This window comes from Ornithodoros turicata, chromosome 2 (genome assembly GCF_037126465.1).
Source record: "Ornithodoros turicata isolate Travis chromosome 2, ASM3712646v1, whole genome shotgun sequence".
NCBI classification, from domain to species: domain Eukaryota; kingdom Metazoa; phylum Arthropoda; class Arachnida; order Ixodida; family Argasidae; genus Ornithodoros; species Ornithodoros turicata.
Window position 1 is genome coordinate 143,027,800 of NC_088202.1, and position 27,850 is coordinate 143,055,649.

At 44.9% G+C, this 27,850-nt stretch overlaps 2 protein-coding genes across 4 annotated transcripts in view; one reads left to right on the forward strand and one right to left on the reverse strand.

Moving 5' to 3' along the window:
* LOC135384193 (neural cell adhesion molecule 1-like) overlaps positions 1–27,850 on the reverse strand; it is a 210,984-nt gene that overhangs the window by 110,518 nt on the left and 72,616 nt on the right. The window lies entirely within an intron of this gene.
* Positions 3,430–27,756, forward strand: LOC135384184 (neprilysin-1-like). The gene is made up of 3 exons (XM_064613405.1): positions 3,430–3,658; positions 22,977–23,182; positions 25,858–27,756. The coding sequence occupies exons 1-3, from the start codon at positions 3,563–3,565 to the stop codon at positions 27,737–27,739; spliced, it is 2,184 nt and encodes a 727-aa protein (XP_064469475.1). The 5' UTR covers positions 3,430–3,562; the 3' UTR covers positions 27,740–27,756.

Below are 27,850 nucleotides of genomic sequence, written 5' to 3' on the forward strand. Positions count from 1 at the left end.
CTTTTGGGTGATACGTGTCGCGATTGGTGTGAGACTTGGGTAGAGCACGCCGCATGGAAAACGGGCTCGAGCGACAAAATACGCGGCGCGGCACGCTCGAGGATATATATATATATATATATATATATATATATATATATATTTACAGGTTAAACAGGTTGAGATATCAGACGGCTGCAAAGTTGAATAAAAGTAAAATAGTAAGACGTGGACAACAGATTACAGAGGAGTTAATAAAAGCTAGTTTTTTTAGTGGAGAATTTAACACGAAAACTGCAACGCAGTATTTTAACAAAATTGATCGAATGTGAATTGAACAAAAACAATTGGGCGCGACAGTAATATTAAACCTCGATCACTGTCACATTCAATGGCAACGTTCCTAACATTAGCAAGATACTTAACCGTCACTACACAATTCTCTCGCAGTCTGATCGGGTGAAGGAAATATGTTCACAACCACCGCGCGTAACCTAAAGCCGGGCGCGGAACATCCGAGACAGATTAGTAATTGCCAAAATTAACAAAAACTTCCAGAAATTAACATTGGTTGTCACACGTGTAATGCGAGCAGGTGTCAAACTTGTCAGTCGATGCAAGATGCTCAGTCTGCAGAAGGTACCAATTCTAATTATCGAGTTAAAATTGATGGCGATTTTATCTGTAGTATACTTCAAATGTAGTAGTTCGACGTCGAGCAAAGTACTGTACAACATGCACGTACAAAAGGCTTTGCAGTTTATGAGTAGGAATAACGTGTAGAAAGGATGCGTCATTTATTTATTTATTTATTATTCCAAAACCCAAGGGACCACAAAGGGTCATTACATGGGTAAACGATAAAGAAAAAAACTAACAACAGCCTTTGCACACTATTAGTTTAAAAGGACAACAAACAAGAATTATAACAATAATAACAATAGTAATTCAATGCAATAACGATGGTACACTGGCCACAGTAGACCTAGGGAAGGAGGTCTATGTGACAACAGAGTTATTAATGAAAAAAAATGGGAAAGTAAATGCCTGCGGAAGGTTAGGGGATCTGCGATGTCAACAATGTTCTGTGGGAGTGAGTTCCACTCGGTTTCGGCGAGCGGTATGAAAGAGTGTCTGAGGGACTCGGTGCGAGAGATAGTACGTGATACTTTCAGACTGTGATCGGTGCGATGAGAAATGCTGCTTAGATAAGGAATTCATGTTTCGTGCCAGATATGATATGAGGGAAACGAAGCCACATAACATTGCGGGAAATGAAGTGAGAAACAGCGATTTGCCATAAAACATTCTCTACCAAAAGCGGCATTTCTTTGATGGATTCATTTAATTTAAGACTCGACTGAAAAATGAAAGAAGGCATGTTCCGCAAGGAATAGCAAAGCAAAAATAAAAATCGCTTCAAGTGGGAGATTAGGAAAGGTAACAGGAATATAGACAGGTTAGAGAATAGACAAGAGGAAAAACAAAAACACCCGATAACACCCGAAGGCACAATTATCACCCGATTTCTCTCCGAATTACACATTTAAAAATAGCGCCCGATTTTTACTCCCCGAATCTGAGAATAGCGCTTAACGCGAAGAAGTCACTCCCTATGCATGTTGTGTCGTCTTTCTGTTTGTTACTTGGCGCGTTTTTTTATTATCGATTTTAAGGTATCGTGGTGCACATAAATGACGGGTATTCTGTGTATATTATTGTTGTACATTTTAATCTTCTATATAAATACTATCGTTAATTTTGCGGTCTCCATAAATCGCGAATTCGGATGAAGGCGTGTTTACTGTCCTAATTTTGTTAGGGGATACTTGAGGAACCTTAATTCGGAGCAACACTTACTCGCGGGGCTCTGATTTCGCGAGAAAGTGGCATTCGCGAAATTCGCGAAAAATACAACTTATGAAGAAACACCGGTAGTATAGTTAGTACCGTAGTCTTCCAAGTTGCTTCCAGTCCTCTTTTCTTTAGCACCAAACCTTTTTCAGGTCTCGCGATTTAAAAGAGTACGTGATATAAAACACCGAGACAAAGGGAGAACGAAGACACACACATATAAGGACTCAAACGTAGTTGGACGGAGAAAGATGGAAGTCACAGAAAAGGTTAGCCAGCTGTATAGGACACATGCACCCACATCTTCTGGATTTCCGGTCCAGGGCTCTACCAATTGCGCTAAGCTAACACACCTTCCCCCAGCGACTTCCAAGAGCGCGTCATCTGAAGGGACAATTCAACCACTCTCTCACTCTCACTCATCCTCCTTTCACTCTTACATTTTTGCTCACTCATACACACATTCACACGACGGGATCGACGCAAGCGGCAACTGTTGAACATGAGAGAAAACTGATGTTCTGAGGCTGGAACAACATAGAAATGAGTCCTATACAGTTGGCTAACCTTTTCTGTGACTTCCATCTTTCATCGTTAATTTCTTAGGCAATTTGTGGGGGAGGGGGATATATTTATTAGACGAAAAGGAAAAAAAAAAACGGGGGAAAGGACAGCCAAACGAGACGTCGGCTTGCTATTCCAGAAATAAATAAATAAATAAAATTAAGAAATAATAAATAAATTAAAAAAAATAGTTAAAGAAAGAAAGAAATGGGAAGGAATAAGAAATAAATAAAGAAAGAAATTAAGAAATAAATAAATAAAAAGAAAAAGAATTAGGAAATAAAGGATAAACTAACAAATGAACTTATACGACGGAGATGAAACAAGGATGAGGTAGATTAAAGACAAAGATGACAACAACAAAAAAAAAAGAAAAGAAAAAAAGACGACTAACAAACGGTGAAAGAATAACGAGATGGATCACAGAAGATGACATTAAAAGGAAAGCATGAGGTTAGTGCGTTGAGGGTGAGAGTGGGACACAGAAGAATGAGATTGCACGACGACAATTTGAGGCCTTGTATGTGGTTGTCCATTCTATGTTGTTCCAGCCTCCGAACATCAGATCTCTCATGTTCAATATAGCTGAACGGAGTTGGCGTTTAGCTTTGTTCGAGACTTGTCTGTGTCTTGTCTGTATTCGTATAGTTCTTACAATCTGCTATAGTAGTTGTTATAATAAATCCCCCCCCAGCTCGCTTGCTTTTCAGCAATTCTCTACAGCCATCCGTTTAAAGCTTTGGTCGTTTTTCTTTCCTCACCTAAAACTGTGTACGCTGCAAGAGAAACGCCACGCTCACTGTAGACGCACGTCTTGTACACTCAGAGCTGCTGGAGCAAACAGAGCAATGCTTACTGAACGTGTCTCCTCATCCTGTTTAACTCTTCCTGTTCGGATATGTAAACATCTGACCATGCAGACGTCAACAGGATTCTTTCTTTTTTTAGAGGTGACGTCATTTATGGGAAGTGGCTGCTTTAAAAGGCAAGTCGTTGGACGACAGCACAAGTCTCCTGGAACAACGACATGGGTAGTGGTGATGGTGGTTACGGTGGTGACGATGAAAGGGCTCACCGTTGTCGGCCTCAGAGAGGTGGGCAACGTCATGACTGACGCCCTGGGGAGTGTGCGTCCTGGGCCGACTTCTAAGGGAACTGTGCCGACATGGGGCTCGTCAGCTACTTCACCGCGGCAGTCTTCGTGCTCCTACTGCTCTCAGCACGAGGACTGTCGTGGGGTGACGACGACATAGATGCCGATGTGAGTGCGAAATAGTACATATTTTCTCTACATGATCGTTCGCAAGCAGCAGCATTACGCAAGGCCAACCTCGGCAAAACGCTGTTAAGCCGCCTGTGCGTGGGTTTCCACGTATTTTGAGCTTGAATTTTTCAAAAGTTATATGAGGCCAGATTTGCGGAAAAAGGGACGTTGTATGCTAGACGTCTGTCCTTCTGTGATCTCCCATCGTAGCAATTGAACCTCTGTATGCAATAAGGGGATAAGTCGACTTATCCCGTTTTTACTATTTTCGCTGCAATGACATCTACATACCAGTATGCACCTGCCAATGAAAATTTAGGACCTTATTGTAATTCGTTGGCCCGCTACAACATGGTGAAAAACGGGAAATGCATGTGTGTGTCAATGGGACGGACAATCAGATCAGGCCCCTTTTTCTCGTTTGGGATTTTTCGACTTATCCCATTGCATACAGAGGTTCAATTAATCGACGCTGCTTTCACGTGTGCCAATCCACCGTTAATTTGTGTGCGACAAATCTACATCATATTCACGCAAAACAATTCACATGCTGAATTGCCTATACGTAAAATTAGTGCAGAACCAATGCTCGCATTTTCCGTTCAACACTGCTTTACAAGATGGCAGCAGGTTTTGGCCATGTTGGATCCAACTTTGGTGTTCCTTTCAACTTTGACTGGAGAGAATGAAACCTCCTTGAAAATTCCATCACGGTTACGCCTGCTCTAGATTTTGCTGGATTGAGAGGCAAAGGACCCTCCTCGCATGAGTATCGTATGAGTATCGTTTATCAATTTCTAACGTAAATGCTGATTTCGCTTGAGCACACGATATTGTTATACTGGGTGTAAAACTACACCACCTAGAGTCGCGCGGTCAACGGCATTTGTTCTTACCTGGGTTTTTGCCACCTCCTGATGTGAATATCGTGTAACGTAAGTTTAATTCTGTAAATTTTTGCGAGCTTAAGTCGGAAATTTGCCAACTAAAGGTCGTTTTTTTCACCCCACCAATGTAAACAGCGTGCCTAATGTACTCAAATTAGTGATAATTGACAGGTATATTCAGGAGTTATCTCATCGGAAAAAATGGCCGAACATCTTGCTCTACGGAGCTCCCACAGGATAGCGCACGACGAATTTTTCAGCGCAATCTTTGTCAGTCCGACAAAAAGGAGGGTGGAAACCCAGCTCATCCCGGCATCGCAGAAAGAGATAAAACAGGCATGGCTTATCGCGTCCGACTTTCACTGGGATAAAGCTCACCCTCTCCCAATTTTAAGAGCTGTTACTTTTTCTTCTACCACTCTGTGGGCTGGCTTTAAAACCTCCTTTCGTCATACTGAGAGCGATTGCGCTCAAAAAGTCATCGCGCGTTATGGTCCGGTGCTCAAAAAAGCATGATGTTCGGCTATTTTTTCTGATGGGATTGCTCGTGAATATCGCTGTCAATTATCATGAAGTTGAGTGAATTCGGCACGCTCTTCATATTGGTGGGGTAAAAAAGTGACCTTTACGTGGCAAATTTCCGAGTTCACTTCGCAAATATTTACATAATTAAGCTTACGCTACACGACATTCACATCAGGAGTTGGCAAAAACCTAATAAGAACAAATGCCGTTAACCGCATGATTCTAGGTGGCGTAGATTTTTTTTTAAATTAAAATTCAATGACAAGTTTTCTGGGACACCCTGTATATGGTTGTTTTTGGAGTTGAGTTCTACGACGAGGCGGACAATCCTCTGGAAGAGAGTATGTAACGAGCAGATGTCTAATTACCTGAAGCTCATTAATTAACTTTTTAATTAGGAAATTTGGGGCAAAAGCGAGATAGCAGACTGGGAGACTGGCCTGGTTGCAAAATTTCATGTTTAAAAAATCCTGAAACACACACGTGCGTAAAAATTGTTATGCATCCCCGAATTTTTATATGCGAATCGGCCGAAACCGAAAAAAGCGCGCGCCTGAGGAGCGCATCACCCTCACCGACGGAGGCTTATCTGCAATAGACCTCTCCCTGTTTGTAAACAAATGACGTCATAGTGTTCGACAGCGCCACCAATTTGGTAGAGTTGAACTATGCGCGAAGCTAGGGGGGCGAACAAGGTCCTACTTTTCTTTCAATACGAGACAGCGAACAAGTGCCCGTTCGTGGAACACAGCCTGTCTACGTCACGATGACGTCACGATGACGTTTCTCAGGTAGAGGTCTATTATCTCCATCACTTCAAATCACGTGGCCCTCTGTCGTTGAAATGAGCTGCTGTACTCCCCGCGTTCCCGGTAGCAAGTTTCGGTTTCGGGTTCGGCTCACGTGCATATCAAAATTATTCGGGTATGGAGGGGGGGGGGATATACGTTTATTTCGGAAAGGTCAGCCTGACAGAAGGTTTGCTTGCAATTCCTAAATCAAAATATATCACAAAGATGAAGTAAAAACAAATATAAGATGGTGAGGGTGGCGTGATGTGTAGATGACATGAAGGGGATGCATATTTTAATGCTCGTGCGCGTTTCAGGATTTGTTAAACTTGTTTGTGAAATGGCTTGCAACTAGGATAGCCTCTCAATCTGCTACGTCGTTTTTGACCCAAATATCGTAGTAAAAAGTTAATTAACAAATTTTAGGTAACTAGTCATCTTGTAATTGCACACTTTCTTCCGGAGGACCTCCGCCTGGCTGGCCGCAGAATTCAACTGCAAAAGCGACATCTATATACTGCTCATAGCTTTTTTAATAAAAATTCTGTAAATACTAAAAAAATACACCGCGTATGTTGACCCTAATGCATGGTCACTGTCGTCTAATTTTTTTTTTTGCTTTCTTTGTCCACAACCCACCATTGTCTTGGCGCTCTATGGCCTAGACGCTTTTGCGTCATTAAAATCGAATCATCATCGACATCATCACAGTCGTCTGTGTCAATCACGGTCAATCATGCCGTCTGTCATTGAGAGACCATGGTCATGATCTGCTTTAGCGCAGTTGCAGAAATTTTCGATCACACGCAGGACCCATTGGCATTCGTCACTTCATGTCAGCGTCCACAACTTCACTATTGAACACTTTCATTTAATCCCCACAATTAGAAAGTTAAAGAAATAATTTTAATTCATTAATTACGAAACATCAAATATGCTGAATACCTTGCAAGAGTAATAATATTATGCAGACGGTCTCGATCCAGTGCGATGCGCCGCTTTTCCTTCTTCTTTTTAAGGTGGGGATTCAACTTAAACGAAACATCCCGTATACTGAACTCTAATAGCCGTCTCTACAGCTTACTAACTCTAATAGCTTCCACGCAGATATTGTTTAAAGCCGTCGAATTCAATATCCTACGAAATATCGCCAGTTTGAATCATGGGCGGTTGTCTTCTGCTAAAGAGACACATTGCGCCACACGCGGCGGCGAAAGGAAACTGATAGCAGAAGTCGGATTCCGCCCGGATGCCGGGAAACCTTCCCTCCCGCAGCGGGCATTTTTCCGATGCCACGCACGATTGCTCCTTCGCCCAGTTCCTGTTATTAGATTTCGCCAGCTTGGAATTATCTGGCGGTTTATGCCAGCGTGCGCTGTTGCAATAACGGGCTTCTTCTCCCCCATATACGAAATGATACGATTGTGGTTGCCGTTCGGGGATTTATTTTTACGGGCGGAGTGCCTTTTCTCCCCTTCGCTTTCTGCGCAGGGGGCGCTCCAAGAGTTGTGGTACGTGCTCCTTATTTGTGATGGGTATTCAGTGCGACGATAATTTCGAAACGATGGCGGCGAGTTTTGAGGAGGTCGACTGCAGTGATGGCCACTAACTACTTCTACAGTAGTTTAACTATAACTACTAACTACTTTGTGATTGAGTAGTTTAACTAGTAGTTCAACTACTTTTCAGGGGAGTAGTGAAAACTACTTCTTTAACTATTGCAATGTAGTGTAACTACATCTATAACTACTTAACGTCGTCCATCAACACCAATCCCTTGTAGTGTTCTTAGATACCTAAATATGAATCAAAAGCAATAATATTGGCTGAAGCCATGGCTACGATTGTCAAATACAAAGCTTGCGGCGAGGTTCTTTCTGTGCCTACGCGATAAACTAAGTTGCAGAATTATTTCGCAGCAAATGAGGCTTCGCTAGACAAGCATTAAAAGTAAAGATTTAGTACACATGCACGACGCAATTGCTCTGCACCTCCTTTCTCATCAAACAAGTAGCTCGAGGTAAAAGTCGGAACCACAATCGTGCCGTAAAGCTTCCGGCAAAAGCGGAAGTAGTTGGCGCTTTCAGTAACCTAACTACTGTTGTTAACTACTTAAAATAGTAGTTTAACTAGTAGTTGCCACTACATTTCTGCAAGTAGTTGATAACTACTTTTTAACTACCATCAGGTAGTTTAACTAGTAGTTTAACTACATGTAGTTAACTACTGGCCATCACTGGTCGACTGATTGCTTACTGGGGCATTTGTCATGCAATTATGCGCAACAGCAATTATTCAAAAATGATGAAGTCCGCATAGCTGCGTACCGAAAAGTAACGGTATCGTAGACAGGCGTCTTATAAAGATTCCCATTTAACACATTACCGTATAGACATTTTCCCACGTATTTTCTCGCCGCATAGGGATAGATCTTACCGCGGTATTGATGAACTGGGGTGTCTGGCCACATTGTGCTCTCAAGAGCACACATTTAAACAATGACTGTGGGCGGGGCATTCCAGCCAGCGCGAATAAATACGTAGATGTCAAGGACAGCGCGCGAGTACTATCTTGACGTTGGCAGCATGTCCTTGTGCTTGGGGGAAGGACAAAACCCAAGCAGAACACACTACCGACTGAGCCACCGAAGCCGGTGTCACTGAGGTGACATCCAGTTTTCTTTCTTTCTTTTTTTTTCGTGTTTCGCTGCGGAGTGCTCTGCGACGAATAAAATGAGCTCCTGCGGAAGAACGATAAACGCAGGTGATCTACAGAGCGCGCGCGAGGCCTCTGTTCGCCCACACCTTTTCAAAAATCCTTTCCTCGTGTAAAGAGCGTATCATAGCCCGAGAGGACGTCATGGCGTGACGTCATTCCCCAACACGTGATCCGTGACGTACACTCTAAGAAAAAAAGGAGTAAAACGGGGAGTAAATGCAGCTTCCACTCCCCTAGTCTGCAATTACTCCCCATTTTAGTCCCCTAACCCAACATTTAGTCCCGACATTTACTCCCCAGGACTGCAAATTGTCACTAAACTTCGCGAATGCAACAGTTTACGTAAATATGTGCCCTTGGTCAATTTGAACGACATATAAGGCTGTATAACTCAGGCAACGCAGCAATTTTCCTCCCACACAGAGTAAGAAACAGTTAACGCATCTTTCTTCGCAAATTGTGCCCTAGTATGGCGCAAGATTTTATATCACATGCATGCGCACCAATTATGTACCTGGGACTCTTACAACAGCGCGTGAAATGCGGTCTTCACTCTGTGACATTCATTTACTCCCGTGCATTTACTCCCGAAAGGGACTATTTTTTGTGGCAATGCAATTACTCCCCAAAAGGAGTAAAAGTACTCCTTTTTTTTCTTAGAGTGTACAGCGGCACAGCTCAAACATCTATAAGCGGCGCGTGAGCTGAGAGAGAGAGAGAGAGAGAGAAAGGAAAAGCTCGGGGCTCTTTCCACGTCACGCGAGTATCGTGCCGGCCCCTAGCGGCTGCTTTCTCCAACTGTACTTTGTTTTTGTTTTTTTGTTTTTTTAAGCTCGATTGCGCAGCTATAATACACTGCAGAGCGGAATTATTTTGCATGCTGACACCTGGTGGACAGCTTGACAGACGAGGCAGGATTTGGAGCGACGCTAAATGTCACGTCGTTGCTCCTTGGGAAATTTAGGAGTTGAATTCAAGAAATTAACTTTCCGTCAATTGAAATGAAATAAAAATATTACCAATATGTGGCAAAAGTTATTGGCAGAAAAAAATCCCTTGACCGCATGTCTCTCCGGGGCCTACATTTTTTTACTATGAATTTCTATCGTGGTTGGTGGACCACCCTGTATAAAGCGCGGCGCCCTATCGCTTTCGATTGCAACCCGATAAAAGGGTTAGTGGAAGGCACGTTCCAAAAGTGCAATTAGTCGAAAATTCCATCCATAGAAACTGCATCAGAAAAGATCGATAGAAAGCGAGACTGGAAATTAAATTCTGCGCATTCCCTTACATGTCGGCATTTTGTTTCAATCTTTTATGTCGCCATTCGCTATTTGGTTCCTCAGCACGAATTCCGGATGGCAGTGAGAGCGGGGCGTATTTGATCAAAGCTCCGCTGCATTATTTAGATACCTTTGGGGTAAACGCAGTCTTTCGGTTGCGTAGCAACTCTCCCTGGTACATAATCATACACGCTTCTCTATAGAGAAGCGTGTATGATTATTGTGCGATAATCGATGTATTGTCCACCAGAGCGTCCCGAGGATGTCAAGCTGAGCTCAAGGCCGTCAAGTGCGGCTTGCAAACGACAGGAACATTTCACCCGCGCACGGTAGATGGCATCGTGCACTAAAGTGCGCAGTGCGCGTGCGATAGCGTGGCGTGGAAACAAGATGGCGCATGCTCGCTCTTGGAACTCAGTGTCGATACTCTGAAGCGTAGCTTATTTAGTGACTCTAGTTGGAACGTGACATGAAATAGTAGCTGTCAAAAGTCGTCAGCGTCATTCCCTGACAAAGACTGCACAGTAAAACTATTCACAGCAGTATATCGTTCTCATTGGTGTGGACTATTGCGTCCACACTAGAACTGGTCACTGCTAAAACAGCGTGTTGTCTGTACAAGTGTTACAATCCAGACTGCGGTTTAGAAAAAAACAAAAAACCAGAAATACTTACACTGACACAGATTTCATTTATTTTTAGCTCTTTCAACGTAACTTGGAGCAAAGGACGGAGAACGAAGCACACCTGCGATTAACATTTGAACCAAGATCAACGGTCCCTTAAACTTGAGTTTAACGATTAACTCTGCTTCTCTAAAGAAAGTTAGTGTCACTGAAACGGCCACCACCTCACCAGGCAAAGTCACTGAAAAAAAAAAAAAATGTTGATTTCAAATTTTAGCAAACCTTGATCTCGGTCCAGAGTTAACCAGCGCTGGTGAAACCGGGCCTATGTAAATGAGGGAATGTAACTGTTCTGAGACTCCAACGTACAAAGTGTAAAAAATGAAGTAGCACTTTTTCAGTTGCTTTCAGATGGCGAATTCGGGTGGTCATTTCGGAGCAACTTTTTTTGCCAGATCTCGAGCAGTCATGTTCGCTTGGTCAAAATGAAGCAAATCTCGCATGTTCGCGTGGCGCTTTCCGAGCGCTCGGAATTTGCTAGCTAGTACTTTTTGTGCCCGGTCTCAAAACGATCGAGCAGCAGATTGCTCAACTGTATCCGGTGTCGTCACATCCGCACTGCAACGGTGGCGAGTGCCCTCATTGGCCCGCATGTTGAAATCACGTGGTTTAGCAGACGACAGAACTCGAAGACTTGCGACCGCGACGCCCCTAGCGTGATCCAAGTACCTAAAATCGCTAGATTCCTAGCAATCATGTTCGGGTGGCAACGGTCACGTGATCCAGCTCGGTCGCCGACCTAGCAATTTCCGAGCGCTCGGCCGTTTTGCTACGAAATGACCACCCGAATTCGCTAAGAGTCTTCAAGTGAAGACTCGTGCACAGGAGCTTGTCGCTAGGTGTTTATTACTGCTTTGTCCTTCTTCACTTATCTGAATTGAATTTAATCGAATTGAATTCCTCTTGACTGACTTGTCAGCCTAAATCCGCTATACCCCACACGGAACAGTGACGTAGTAAGAAGCTACACTGTTTTTACTGAGAGTTGGCTGCAGTTCCGTTTTGGAGTAGCCAGTTCTGACTGGGTCGGGACTAACCTCTCCATATTTTTCTTTCTTTTCCAATCCAATCCAATCCAATCCAATCCAATCCGTTATGCAGCCCCATCTGCGTCATGCGCCTTGCTACGGTTTCCGCCCCTCCACCGCCATTTCCTCCGTCACTCCATTATTTGTATGTCAATGAATAACTAAACGGTCTGGGATTGAGGCGCGGCGCAGACGTTGTAGCCTCTCTCTCCCCCCTTGTTTCCGTTCGGAACACAATGTAATCAGTTTCTGTCTGTCTCACCCTCTGCGCACCTCCGAGCTCGTTGGTAATACTAAGGTTGTGCAGGTGTTAGCCACGTTGCTGAGACACACGTTATTATTGAAGGTAAATATTTAATATTAGATGGAGGAGTTCATTCGGGTAACACGACGAGCAGCAAAGGAATGGAACTCGCTGAATTTTGCAGTGTGAGATAAAGAAGGGAATGAATAAGAAACGGATGACCCGGCTGTTTTGCCGGCTGATGCATTGTTTTCCAAGTTACGTATTGCATGTGAGCGCCGCGAGGCAACTGTGGCTGTGAACGGCGTACAGACGTGGACAGATGGGGAGAGGGGACAGCAGGAAAGTGTGGGAGACAGGGAGAGTTAGTAAGCCTCCTGGGCGCACTTCAGGAGAACTGTACCGACATTCGCCTGGAAAATCTTCGGAAAATCCGGGCAAATAAACCTCAGACAGGCCAGCCGGTGATAGGATTCGGACCATACCTGGGTAAATTACTTCTAAAATATAATTAAATTACATTACTCATTACTCCACTTAGTATTCAATTAAATTACGTTACTCATTATTGCAATTGAAATGTAATGAAATTGCGTTACAATTACTACGACAAAGTAATGAAATTACAAAGTCATTACTGCGAGTTTAATCCTAACGATATTGAGGATGTGGAAATTCATGGTGAGACAACGCTACGTTGTACAAACAAGATATATTTTATTCTGTGCCGATTGCGTGCGTCACCGTTCATAGTGGGCGTTGAAATTCTTTTAACTCGCCAGTCGGCAACTCCCTTTCTGCCAAGTGCCAACACAGAACACACAGTCGATTCTTTCGTAAAAAGTAACGAGTAGTGTGATTAAAATTACAGCCGAAATGTAATGAAATTACATTACAAATTACATAACGTCAAAAGTAATGCATTCCATTACAAATTACCAGAAAAAGTCATTCATCGCTGTAATTCCATTACAGTAATGACATTACTACCCAGGTATGATTCGAACCCGTCCCTTAGCAGTCCCCAGCACAACTTTGGCTTCCACCCAAGATCGCCATGCTGCTGGTTCTGTCCGTCTATCAGTATCTGTGTCTACTGCTGTTTGCTGCCGCTGAGAAATGGTGTTACGTAAAATTTTGCCCCAAGCTGTACCACTGACCGCTTTCCCATCCTTTCGTCTTCTTCTTACACATCCAATCTTACACAACATATCTTACATAGCTTACTTAAAACACATCTTACACATCCAACCACATCGTACATATTAGGCTGAGTTTTAGCACACCGTTGGTAAGGTTATCGTGCCTATCGGAGCTAATCGCAGTCGTGTGTGACTTAGAATCCTGTCCGCTGATTGGTTCCGGTTGATACGGTTCGACGCAAGCCACGTTATCGACGGTTTCCTAAAACTCTCACATATTCCTATTCTAGACTGAACAGGATGGTGATTGTCAGTGATGATGATGATGATTGCAGTCGTTATGGCGCAAGAACGAGTAGGACTAGTGGTGGGCCCGGATAACATTGACACGTACAGGTCCCGACAAAAGTTTACGGAACACTGGAGTGGTGTATATAGTCATCTGAGCGACACGGTTGCTGTAAACATAAGCAGATAGACTTATAAACAGGTGACCGGGTACGCGACGCACCTCTCAGTACGTGTGTCCACTCCCGTTCGCCGCTAGGGTGTCGCTGAGAACAAGAAATACGCCGCTCTGGCGTTCCGTAAACTTTTGTCGGGATCTGTAGCCGCACTTTGTAAGATCCGCAACCGCACGACTGGAATAAGGGTACCCGCTGCGGCGCGGATATTGAGTTGTATAACCGCATGTCCGCGGTTACAGCGTCCATGGGCTAAAAAAAAATCTCGAGGACGAAAATGTTACGCGGCAAATGTCCTGCTCACAACAAACTGTTTCCGAACAATGTGTTGCCCATTAATCAGGTGCACAGCATCCCAACGGATGACACAACTGGACACGTCGTTTTGGATTCACAAATAATCTCAATGGTGGCTCCACCTTGGGGGCATCTGCAGAGACACTAAGGGCTGACAGTGACAGGTGTGTGCGATTGTATCCGTATCTTATCCGCGCGGTTACCGCGCGCTCCTGCAGACATAGCGGAGTTTTCGGGAACCAGCGCTGTGCATACATTTGGTGCACAGTTGTGGCATCCAATGTATTGCTCCGTAGACGAAAGCGTGCTAGGCGAACGCAATGCACCCTGGACAGGTCCTGGTCGCACGTCACAGCAAACGTCAAGGCACACGTGACCTTAAAAATGGCGGCGCCCGTGATCGGCGGCCAATCCGTTTGTAAACAATGCGGTGCTGTTTCTGCGCAACATTTTGAATGTCTTTCGATCATGGTAAATATTTTTATCCGATAATCTCGCAGTAAAACGCGCAGTTTTGCACATAAGGCCTCGTATTGTTGACGACTTACTATTGACTTACTGTCGACTCACTGGGTCGATGCGATGTACTTAAACTAAGGAGAAATGGGCTACCGTGTTGCGGAAAAAGCACCGCATAGCTTACGCTGGCAAAATACGTTCACCTCTTGGCGTTATGACGTCGGAAATATGTCGGTAAGCGGAAAAATGACATGTAAACAAAGTCACATGACATCGAAATGATATTTTCTATGACGTGCGACCAGGACAAGATGGCAGTTTCGCCAAAAGCACCCGCTTGAGGGTAGTTAGAACAATGGCGGGTTTGTGTCACCCCTGTTGGTGCGCGGTCGAACGGCAAGGAACCGATCGGAGCCTCGCCAGAAAGAGTTTTCAGGAACTGGTTTGGAAGGGCCGCTATGCAGCCGCTATACATGTGGCGCCATCTCTCGTCAAAAATGGCAGAAAAATATTTTCCCTAGGCATTGTAAAGTTTGTTTCACAGAACAATAATACACGTTGCTCCCATACATATATTTGGCCAAGAAGAAGACACTGTATAATTTACGAAATTTACGAAATGAAACAGGGCGCGCCCAACCGGTCCGGTTCCCGAAAACTCTCCATAATCGCTTCCGCGAACATTTCAGACTATAATTCTGAGAAATCATTCTCACGACGTCAGTACATACCTTGATTAGTACCTTGACTATAGCGAGATCGCAAGCATCCTTGGAGCTTTTCAGCGAACAATTTCCGGCTTAGGTAGTGAAAGGCAGCCACTGGACCATACTTCTACGCCTATCACCTTCCACCATCGATCTCGTTACAGTTCGTTAAACTTGGCTCTCCCCTCTTGCATTGATGGCCGCTTCCATTCCCTGCCGATATTTACAACTAATTAGATAGCTCTTCGTAGCAATTAACTCGCATTAGCTTTGCGCTTTAATCAGGTAGAGGTTACTTAAAAGGGAGGAAATAGGAGGCGCTAGTGCTCCGGCTTCGTCCCGCTATCACATCCTTCCGAACTGTTTCCGTCGTTTAGTGAGCCTTTTTGAAAGGGGCAATCTCAAGCTGGGATTCTGGGATTAAAGTGCAAATATTTCTCCTGTCGGAATTAAAGATGACGTTCCCTTAATACCAACTCAAAAGGAACGGGATTCATAGTTCGCGTTCATATCGCTATTTATGAGGGGAAAGAACCGCAATTAAAACTTTCCCGCTTCCGCTCCTTCTTTAGAAGCGCAACAAATTGTTTGATTGGACAAGTTGTTTGATTGGACAAATTGTTTGATTGGACAAGTTGTTTGGGGAGACCAATGAGAGCCCGGCCTTCTTGAGAAGGAGGGAGAAAGAGGGAAGTCGTAATATACGTTTTTTCGATCTATCATAAATCGCGCAGAACGCAACGGATGAGCCCCGTTCCTTTTGTGTGTGTGTCTCGTTATATAATAGCCACACCTCGTATATCTACGTTATGGTAGGACAGCCTGGTGGAAGGTGGAGTTAGTCTTGAACATGTAGCTTGAACTTGGTGTAGCGTCCGTGATTGCCGCGTGAACAGGTGGATGAAATGCTGAGGAGACCCTTGAACCCGAAGGACTGCCACTGGTGGTTCCTTATAGCCTCTGCCATTGCCAACTTGTTTGATGTATAGAGCGATCAACACCGATGACTGTGAGCACCATATGAGGCAACTTGTTTATTTTTTTTAATTCTGTGTCTGCGCCACGAAGCAAATGTGGCTATGAGTACAGACATGGACAGATGGAGAAAGGACAGCAGGAAGGAGCGGGGGACAGGGGGGATTAGCATGCGTCCTGGGCCGACTTCAGGGGGAACTGTGCCGACATTCGTCTGGAAAGTCTGCCGGAAAACCCAGGGAAAACCTCAGACAGCCCAGGCTGTGCGGGGACTCAAACACCCGTCATCTCCCAGACTCGGCGTGGAAAATAATCATGGTATGCCACGGGATCTCTTAAAGGAGCTATGAACTGTATACCAAGCGAGCCGGCGATTTCAACGTGTTGTCTGTGACACCTTTTGTATAGGTGAATTTGATAGGTGCGTATCTTCAGCACGTATAGCACGCTCCTAGCCAACCATCTTCCAGAATGACAACGTTCTCGCCTATTCCGTTCTCGCCCATGATTTGTTGATAACGAGAGACGAAGCCTATTATGCATCTATGGTGGTGGTGGTGGTGATAGGGCTTGCCGTTGTCGGCCTCACGTATGTGGGCAACGTCACGACTCATGCCCTGGGGGAATGTGCGTCCTGGGCCGACTTCTAAGGGAACTGTGCCGACATATGTCTGAAAGCGTCTGAAGGAAAACCCAGGAAAAACCCCAGAGAGCACAGCCGGTACCGGGATTCGAACCCGGGTGCCTCCCAGTCTCGACGTGACATGGCCAGCACGCTAACCACTGAGCCACGGGAGCTGGTTATTATGTATCTATTATGCGGGGCTATACAAAATGGGCTACGTCTCCCGTTTTCAACAAGTCAGACGTTGAAAACGGGAGACGTAGCCCAGTTTTGTATAGCCGCGCAAATGTATCTATTATGCGCGGCTATACAAAATGGGCTACGTCTCCCGTTTTCAACAAATCAGAGACGAGAACGTTGTCATTCGGGATTATGGTTGGCTAGGAGCGTGCCATGTAGTGAAGTTCATCTTGAAGAGGGTAAAGCAGAACGTTATGCGTACCTCCGCGTTGGCGTCTGATTGGGTGCTACAATTCTTCGGATGACGTAACGATGGATAGAGGTATCTGGACGGCGGTGGGGGGCGTGTACTCGCCCGGATACGAAAGAGAGTGCTTTTTTTTTGTATTAAAGCTGCACAAGTTATGAAGGAGAAGAATTGAACTATAGATTGTAAATAGAATTACGAAGCGTAGAAGAACAATATTACATCTATTAAACCCGTAACTAAATACATGCAGATAGGAGTTCTTACATCCTTTAAGACGCCATATGATAAGAGTTTTTTAAACTTTGGTTTGAGACCAGGTCGTCTATTTAAAACGGCAGTACAAACGCACGTAAAGCCACGGTGTACTAGTTCATTACTACACTTAGATTTAGAATAAGAGACATATGGTGATAATAAAGAGACATATGCAAATACACTAAGCGTTACATCGCACATCTTGGGTCTAATGGTTCGAAAGCTTTCGAAAAGACCAAGAAAGGCATTTAAAGAAAAGACCGGCTCATTAAAGAGTGACGGTCAAGGCACCAGCAGTCTGAGACGGACCCATACACCCTCCGGTATTCTGTCAGAGACGCATCGTTACGTGGTGAGTGCCACTTTTCTAAGCAAACTTAAGACTAGGGTGGGTTGGTATTTTTTGAAGTGCTTTAATGAACAAAATACTTAGGAACTCGCTGATACTTTGAAGGACCACAGCGAAGATAATATAGTACGAAGATGCGAAGAAGGAGAGAGCGATGGAGAGAGAGAGAAAGAGAGAGAGAACATACACACATACATACCGTTTGCGATTGCTAATTAGATGCATTTGTGCCAGTCGCATTTTAATTTGGGGTCACAGGTTCGACGCTGCATATCTACACAAATTTGTGAAGCGGAGCACTGTTATAACATGCGACACAGCCGGAGAACGTTTACCAAATATTGTCCAACAGGATATAGCAATATTCCCAGAATATACAGGGCGTTCAAAATTAAGCTTTCACGAGCGCTAGGCAAACACAGCGACGACAGGAAAGCGGATGATAACTTTTACGCTATTTGTGCAAGAAACAGGGGCTACTAATTATCTAGCACCTGTTTCTTACTCAAGAAACAGAAAAATTGCACCAGTTTTGCTTTTGTTCGCCTATTTATCAAGTGCTAGTGAAAGCTTAATTTTGAACAGCCTGTATAGGACTGGTGTTGGTGCATGACTTGGTCGATGTGTGTGTCTGATCTCGTCCTGTGTAGTCGCTTCGCTCCAGGACAAACAGCAATATTCCTTAGAAAGCTGCATTTAATGACCCGTGTCATAAAACCAGTGTGGAGTGAATACTTTGGGAATTTCAACCGCTCCCAACCAAAAACCTTTAGAAGCGGAAGCACTGAAGCTTCTTATAGGTTCATTTCATTTCGTTCGTGCTAGGAAACTATTTTCCACGTCCTTTGTTGACTTTAGCGGGTACCCACTGTCGCAGAAGAGCAGTCCGCTTTTATGTCAACAAAGTAAACCGTCGAGCCAAAAACACGGCAGTTGTCAAATATCAATACTCGAATACTCGCACCTCCGTCTCTATGTTGACCTAATCGATTGTGAGGCCTCTCACTCACATCCACTACGACAACACTGTGCGTCTCGTAATGACATTAGAACTGCCGTTCGTTTACACTGTCCGCCCAACTCCCGTTAGTATACGTACAGAGTCCCGTGTTTGTTTGCGGACAAACATAAGCGCCGCCTAATATATTTCGTTTCTGACACCTCGACGTTGAGTGTGTTTACAAAAGCGAGTGGTATATAGTGTGACCAAGTCGGGAGTTTTCGGTTTAGGTGTTCCTTCTTTGGTCTGTTGTGTTCTGTTGTGTAACCGCCCACAGTGCCGTGTATGCCAAAGGGAAGCCTGGCCATTAATGGGACCAGCGTATACAGTCGGACCTCGTTTTATGAACCCTCGATATACGAATTCCCTCAACTTACGAACGGCTCCACAGGGAACCAAACTTTTTCCGTGTATTTTGACCTTGTTTTACGAACCCTCGATATCCGAACTATGAACGGATTATTAGGGAACGGACCCAAAGTAGCCAAACCATTCTGACCTCGATATACGAACGGGCGTTATGAACGTACAGAGGACCAGGCCAATGGACCGGAGGATAATGAAAGTTCCTCAGTACATGCTGCCAAGGTCAAACATACAATGTCCCAACGTCGCTACGTTCCACAAACATGATTCACCATTTCCTGAAAGAATAATTCGGGCGTTTACAGCCGAACGGTTGTGAGTCTCCGAGATGGAAACATCTTGCCGTTCCAAGAGAAGGCGTTCAGTCCTGACAGTCGGTGACAAGCGTAATATTTGCCGTTGGAAACAGTCTCATCCGCGCGCGATACGGTCCTTTGAGGACCGGGTGGATGAGTCAAGTGTCAGACTTCTGTCATCTCTTCTAAACAGGATAGACCTTGCAGAAAGTATGGTGCAAAGCACAATTACGCAATATTTTCAAAAATAAAACTTATTCAAATTAATTTCCCGTAGAAGCAGAAGTGAGAAGAAGTTCCCGTGTTTTTGTGAGGTATTTGTGCACTGCACTCCTCGGGCCTCGATTTACGAATACCTCGATTTACGAATGATTTTTTGAGAAACGAAGGGTGTTCGTAAAGCGAGGTTTGACTGTACCTGGAGCTCCACCCACTGTTTGATTTGATTTGATTTGATTTGCATTTTACTGGTGCTCTATAGTGAAACTAAGTGCGCCAGCTATACTAAGGCCATAAGAGCCCTCACTGTTAAGTTTTGATTTGATTGATTTTTGAATGATCCACTATTTAACAGTGATTGCTCTCATGGCCTTAGTATAGCTGGTGCACTTAGTTTACTGGCTCACTATAGTGCACCAGTAAAATGCAAATCAAATCAAATCAAACAGTGAGGGCTCAGTATTCAGGGAGAGTATTCAACGTCACGTGGCATGCGTCGGGACCACCTTTAATTGTTGCTTTTGTGCCAATAAACTTCAATCACCAGCAGCTGCATACGTCGAGACGTTATTACGCGCTGCGTTCTTTTCGCAACTCTTGGCCTTCGTAGCTAGTGCGCCAGTAACACGCAAATCGAATCAAATTCAAACGGGAATTCAAATGATTTGAATGATCATGGGTAATAAACACTCTGAGTATTCTTTTTGCTGTGCTGGCACAGCGAAGTGTACGACCAGTGTAAAGGCGATGACAGATGCCGAGAAACCAGCAGGGGGAACCAGCAGCGGTGCTGTTCCAGAAAGATTTTTCTTAAACATTGACAGAATGGCGTAAATGCAGGCTAGCTGGTGGATAAATTCCATGCTCATTCGCTCAGGCTCGCTCGCAATTCGCTTAGGCTTGCCTATCATGGAATTTTTCTTAAACCTTAGGTTTGAGCACGAGGACGGTACTATTTTTGAGGCGTGGCGTGGGCAAGCTTGCGCTTGTCCCATCCTACAGATGGCAATACGAATACGAGGGCCATACGAATACGAAGTCTATAGGTTCCCATGAGACCTCGCGTGCCACAGGTGGCGCTTTCTTTTGGAAGCGTGGTATGGGCAAGCTTACGCTCGTGTCATCCTACAGTTGGCATTACAAGAAGCCAGGACGTGAAAGGTGAAGACGGAGGGCAACGGTGAAGGAGCTGGTAAGCATGCATTGTGACATTTTATTTTTTTTATTACTTCGTTAGTGTGAGGTTTGGTAATTTTTCACAGCAGAAAGTAATGTTAAAGGAACAAAGTTATAACAGGAAGTTATTAATTCCGCGCTAGCCATGCCTTTCTGGGGCCGGAGGTTGTGTGGGCCACTTTGACGCCATGTGGGCGTAGGAATTGTGAAATTCAATCGCCATGAGGTAGACGACAGGCGGGTTGTTTCCCGCAGTTGACTCATTTTTCGTTTCCTTTTTCTTTGTCGTTCTAACTTCTAAGGTTTCTCGCCGACATCCTTCTGCCTCAACAAAAGACTGCATTGCTCCAGGCACCTCGTTGATGTTGCGGACGATGTATTTGAAACGCTGAATGGAGGAAATGCGTCGGATCTCCATGGTGGTGTAGAGGAAACGAACCAGGAAAGCGTTCTGTTTTCTTGAGACGACGATCACGCAAGCCGCGGTGAAAGCACCGAAGAGTACGCAAGTGAAACTGGACGAGCCATCGGCTGCCTCATTGGACTAGGCGAACATTCCGGGGACAGAATTCGTAGTTTACCGGAAATATGAGGGATGACCTCGGAGAGGATGACATGCCGTCTGCCTACGAGTACTTTCGCAGATATGTGCCGGAAAGCGTATTCACCGAACTTGCAGATAGGACGAACCAGCATTGAATATTCAAAAAGTTGGCGCCCGTAGGTACAGATGAAGAGGAAATGAGGAAACCTGGCATAAATCCATCTGGCAATGGGTATATTCATATTTTCGAGGCTGCGGTTATACTGGAGCACCTCCTTCAAAGCATTTCACCTGCGCCCTTGATATACTGTCTTTGGTCATAGAGCTATCACATGCCTTTTAGGCTTAATAAAAGCTTTTTTTTTTCATGCCTTGGACCGATTTCCCTTTGGTCGTGATACGACTCGCATCCAACACCTCTTGAGCCTTGATGCCCGAGTTTGACGACACCTACTCAATTCGCAAAATACCTCCAAACCGATGAAGTTTTCCATGTAAATGTGTTATTTAGATGGCCAGCAGCTACGAAAAGTTGCTTCAAAAATTAGAATGAAAATAAAAATTCAGGGCTGAAAGGGCTATAGCTGTTTCCTTTGCTTCCTATACTCACTGTTTCAACTGTCCCAGTGAAGTCTTCTTCTTCGTCCCACGGAGAATGGTCATTAGCCACAAGGGAGATCGGCCAGGGCTATGAGGATGTCTAACTGTACTATGACCTGACGGTGACAGTTTGGGTAGAGAATGTGATGGTTGAAGTGGTGGAGGTGGTGAAGTTCACTTGTTTTTGCTCCATAGCACAAGGGCAAGCATTGTGCATGTCGTGCTTATTTGCATAATTCACATGTAGAGTCATTGTAGATGTATGGCTGTGTTTGACCGCAGCTTTCCACTCCAGGTAGGTAAGAGCTCGCGGAGTTGGCGGAGTTCATTCTCTTGAAGCGTGTTAAACTTTTTTTTTTTCGGTTCATATACAGGGTGTGTGCAGAAAAACGTGACCCGCATTTTTACGTGTAACTCGTTGCCTACTTAGCCGAGGAACTTCCGGTGGCGCACGACGGCGTATTTATGCGTGCGAAAGCTACAAAAAAATCCTGGAAGCCATATTCAGTGTAAAAAAAAAAATAAACAGAGCGCGAAAACATGGGCTTCCATGCATTAGAATAGGGCGGTCATGACAGTGTATGGTAGTGCATTTCGGTCTCAGGAGAGTTATGTGGAGGCACCGCTAGGGATACTGCCGATGAGCATCCATGTGGGACATCGTTTCGATTTATGCACCGATAGCTCCCCTAGCGGTACTTGAACACAACTCTCCTACGTCCACCATGTTGCCCTTTCACATACACCCTGTTGTCCACCATGTTGCCCTATTCTGATGCACGGAAGCCGACGTTTTCGTTGTTCCGTTTATTTTTTAAGCTGAGTATGGCTTCCACAATTTTTCTGCAGATTTCGCACGCATAAATGCGCCATCGTGCGCCACCGGAAGTTCGTTAGCTAGGTAGGCAACAAGCTATGTGCCTAAATGCGGGTCACGTTTTTCTGCACGCACCCTGTACTACAGCCGAAGTATCACATTTTGCAACTTATCACAACCGAATAGATACCGATAAACACCTCCCACATTTAGGAAAAAGTAAATACCGAAAACTGGAAACCTTATTCATTGCGCATAGTTGTAGTGTACTTTTCCCACAAATGTCATCTTAATTTTGTCGTTTGTGCTGACACGGCAACTGTCATTCGAAACAAAGAAGAAAGCGCGCAGTGCGGAGCACGAGCTCAGAAGCAAACATTCTCATTGGTAGAAGAAGAAGAAGAAGCAAACTGTTCATTTCTACGACTGTAGGAGCAACGGGAAGAGTCCAAAGGAACCATGAGCAGTCCTACGCCAGACCCTCGAAGCTGGACGCCGTCACCGGAGAGGACAACATCTCCTTCGACAGACAGCCGGCCGACCAAGACCCACATCAACCCTTTCGTGTGGCTCATCATCATTGTGGTCTTGGTCGTTGTCAGCGCTGGCTTTGCACTCATCACCATGCGAAAGGCAGAGTACGCCGCTTCTTTGTATCATAATGTTCACGTCATAAGACGAATGTTCAAGATATCGGTAGTCGCACCAACATTGGAGGGGGCGTAACTTCGAGATACGTTAGCTAAGTTACCCTCTATGAGCATGCGCGTGAGGAGTATACGTTCGAAGACATTGACAACTATTAGTGTTGCTTCTAAACAGAGGTGGGCAGTATTTACTTCCTTAGTAATGCACGTAGAGTGCTCCCTGACATTGTAGTTAAACTACTAGCGGCAGTCTTATAAGGTGGTACAGTAGTAGTATAAGGTACAGGGGTGTAGTTCCGTATCGATGATACTCGTTCTTAAAAATTAGTGGGGTGTAGTTCGTTACCGGGACCACTCGTTTTTAAAAATTTGTGAAAGCGTTTGAAAGGTAAATATTGCGTAGAAGTGAAAGAAGTTCATATACTGAATCGAAAAAGGTAAGAATTATAAAATTCTGTGGAGTAGAAGTTTTTTATAGGCATTTCAACAACCCCATCCGATTCACTTTTAGCACAGGAGAAACACGGGAATGCTAAGCCTAACGGATTCGAAACTTGCAAGAGAATTGGGCTAAATCGCCTCACTTTAGTGAGGTTGGGTTAAGTTAGGTTCTACAGATTGGAAGGGATCTGGGGGGGGGGCGCCGCCCCCCCCAGGCACGCAGTAGGCGGTGCGGGCGTCGAGACTGTGCCTCGGGTTAGGTCAGAAGGTCCTCACCCAAGATGGCGGAGCGCCATCAAAAAACGGGCGATAAAATTTAATTTTTATACGTTTCACGCAATATACGAGGGTCATTCCTGTTTAATTTCGTTCCTAATTTGCTCCTGCTTCAGGTAAAAACGTATCATTTACCTAGTTATCATCTTTCTTTACAAAAACGCAGTGGTCCCGGTAACGAACTACATCCAGAAATATAAAAGTCTGTGGACTAGAAGTTTTTTATATGAATTTCAACAACCCTATATCATTCATTTTTAGCGTAGGAGAAACGCGGGAATGCTAAGCCTAATGGGTTCGAACTTGTCGTCTTGCGAAAGGTAGGGTCGTTGAAATGGGCTAAACCACCTTACTTTTGTGAGGTTAGGTTAAGTTAGGTTCTACAGATTTGGGGTGTGGGGGGGGGGGGGTTCCCCAGGCACGCACTAGGCGGTGCGGCGTCGAGACTGTGCCTCGGGTTAGGTCAGGAGTTCCTCAGCCAAGATGGCGGATCGCCATCAAGAAACCGGCGATAAAATTTATACGTTCATACGATTTTTATACGTTTCACGCAATGTACGAGGGTCATTCCTGTTTAATTTGGTTACTAATTAGCTCCTCTTTCACGTAAGAGCGTTTGATTTTTGTTTTTATTCTTTTTTCTTTTGAAAAAGCCAGTGGTCCTGATACGGAACTACACCCAGATACTGAAGTATTAAGGTACAACTACGGTCGTACGCTCATGCAAAGTGAAGTACCCGTTTTCTGCACTGCTCTTTGTATTCACATACAACTTGGTGTGATATTTTTACCTTTACGATCATTTTGCTGATACGTGTGCGGCACCAGACGGAAGGTTTGTCTCCCAGAGACATCCGTGGTGGATCCTTGTTTACGCCGCATTATCACGGTGATATTCTTTACTTTTCCTTAGGTCTGAAAATGCGTACATGCGTACATGGCAAAGAAATGCAGGTTCCTCGTTCTGTATTGCTAAGGTTAATATTAAAATTCCTGGTGACAGAGCTGATCACGAAACTAGTGCGATGGGTTGACACAGGAGACCCCCGTTTCGATCTTCTTGATTATTGAATTGAATTAAATTGAATTTATTCAAGAGATGGGAACGTAACTTACACTGGCTATGTACAAGGGATGGCCTAAAAGCAGCAAGACTGCTGCTTGACGCGAATTGAATTGAATTGATGCTTGAATTATGAAACTATTAAATGAAAGCGTATAGGGTATTTCCAACAGACTGCGAAAAAATTAGTAGAGCAACATTGTTCTTTTCGATTTTGATACATCTTTTTTTCCTGTCATTTTGTGCCGCCGGACCGCTTCTCTGTCCGGACGCGCCCTCAGACCTCCACTCGTGACTTTTGTGAAATCGCCTCCAGGTGGCCACGGCTTAGTTGGAGTACCCACGCATGTCGTGCAGAGCGTGGTGTCCCCGCGACCGCCGTAGGTGTTTGCTCTCTGTTCAGTAACGACCTCCAGTTGCGAGCATTTTGCTGTCTGCATCATAATTCAGTTTAACTAGGAGTTCACCTACATTAACCCAAATAGTTTCTAACTAATTTTCACTATCATACAGTAGTTCTACTGCAGCTCCCATCTCTGCTTGTACCCCGGCAAGCAGCACGCAAATTTCTCAGCAGTTGTTTGCTCTTCAGAGAATAAAGACCTAATTGGTAATGGTACCTTTCCATGGGACTACTTTCGCGTGTGGGTACTAGATCTTATCTCACATATCGAAAGCCCACTTCTGTAACACGCGTTACTGTCGACGACGACATGGTTGAGCCTGTAACCATGAGCCTTTGCCAGGTTGAGCCTGTGCCATCTTTTCATCATATGTCAAATAATGTTCTTAAAAAATCGTCCTTATTCCTGCAGAGAATAATGCAAAAATACAAATATATACTGGTTGGCTTGTTCCTTTTGTTGTTAAATTGCTCTGTTTCCAGGTACGCCGCAAAATTGGCCCAGGACCCCGTTTGCCGAAGCCACGACTGCTTGGAGCACGCTTCCCACCTTAGGATCTCCATGGACACTAACGTCAATCCCTGCAAGAACCTCTACAACTACGTCTGCACTTTCTGGTACAGAGACTACAGCTACAAGGACCCCCAAGACATTGAGACGATGCTCACCGACAACATCCTCCACACCCTTACCTCTGGGAACTTGGACTTGCAGAGCAAAGCAGTAGCCAGGGCGTTTCGAATGTTCCAGTCGTGCATTCATAGGAAGGACGACCTGGACGCTTTCAAGCGATTTATCACAGACATGAGAATTCCATGGCCCGAAGAACCATTGCGTGAGGCCAGTGCTCTCTACGTCCTTTTGCAGCTTCTCATCCGCTGGAGGATTTCTTTCTTCTTCAGAATTAAAGTGGTTCCATCAAGAAATAATAAACAGCCCGTTCTAGTCGTATGGAAAGCCATGGAGGTACAATCATGGAAGCACCTTCGTAATGCTGAAGCGCACGCCGTGCCATACTACGCTGCAAGGGTGCGGCAGTTCGCCCATGCCTTAGGACACAGCGAGAACCTCAGTGACAGTTACGTCTATCAGCTGCGAAAGGATGAACTGAACGTCATGACGCTTGTAGAACACGGAAGAAAGTCTCCGTTTTCGGAGCATTTCTTCGGTCTTCATCAAATCCAGAATCACACCAAAAACGTCACTACCGAAGAATGGGTCTCTTTCATCAACTCGAACTTACCACCTGAATTACACCTTACCACCCACTCTATGGTAGTTGTCCATAGTCTTCCAGTGCTACAGATGCTCGGCAGGATACTTGAGCTGGTACCTAACGAGCGTCTCCTCGTGTTACTGGGCTGGATATTCGTTCAAGAATACGCCTGGATGGCGTCAACTAACTTCGACATAGTCACATGGGGAAGCAAGCGGCAAGCTGAACAACACGCACCTGCTTTCTGTCTGCGACAGATCGAGGACGCATTCGGAATTCTGCCTTGGGCGTCATTCATATACAAGAACTTTCCAAAAACAGAGCGCGATAAGGTGAACTCTGTCTTGGACAATATTGCAAGTACCATTCAAGAGATGCTCGAACGGTCTACAATCATCAGCAACGCCACGAAGCAGACAGCAAGCGCTAAACTTCAAAACGTGAAGCGTATTCTTTGGCCTACGGAAACCTTCTTCAACGAACAAGAGCTCGACGTCCTGTACTTGAGTTTCGATCCAGCGAACGGAACTTTCTTCCAAGACTGGGTCCGATCTATGACAGACCTAGGCAAGCTTCTTGGTCACAACGAGTATCTGAACTTGTACAGCAAGACCATGAGCGACAAGGAGTTCGGTCCCATAGTTTACCTGTATTATTTTAATATCCTTAAGCTGTCTATGGCTGAACTTATATCCCCGCTTTACTATCGCCATGGCAACATGGCGATGACCTACGGTTCCTTGGGGACATTGTATGCAGTGTTCTTGAGCAAATTTATTGATTCGCTCGGCCGTCAGATCGATGACGAAGGCCAAAAGAGAGATTGGTGGGAGCCGCCTGTGTCCCACAAGTGCAAATCTTACGGTGATAGAAGAATGACCGATCTGTTTGGATTCGAGACCTCTTTCGATGCATTCAAGACAGCCCTCTTTGGGCAAAAGAACAAGGCATTGAACTCTAGACTGGATACCCTAAACATGTATACCGGAGAGCAGATATTTTTCCTATCCGCTTGCAGGCCTCTTTGTTCGCGAGGAGAGTTCGGTATACAGGTCTGCAACGCGGCATTGGATTCGACTGCTTTTTTGAGGTCATTTAACTGCTCTGAAGAACCCAGCTGGTACGCGAGGAACTGTCGTATGTTATAAAAGATGTGGACACCTGTTGTGTGGTCTACTGCGAATTTCTGTGAAGTTTTGTGTGGATTCTACAGCCGTCTATATAAACCAGCCGATACCAACCGAATCTATGCCATAAAC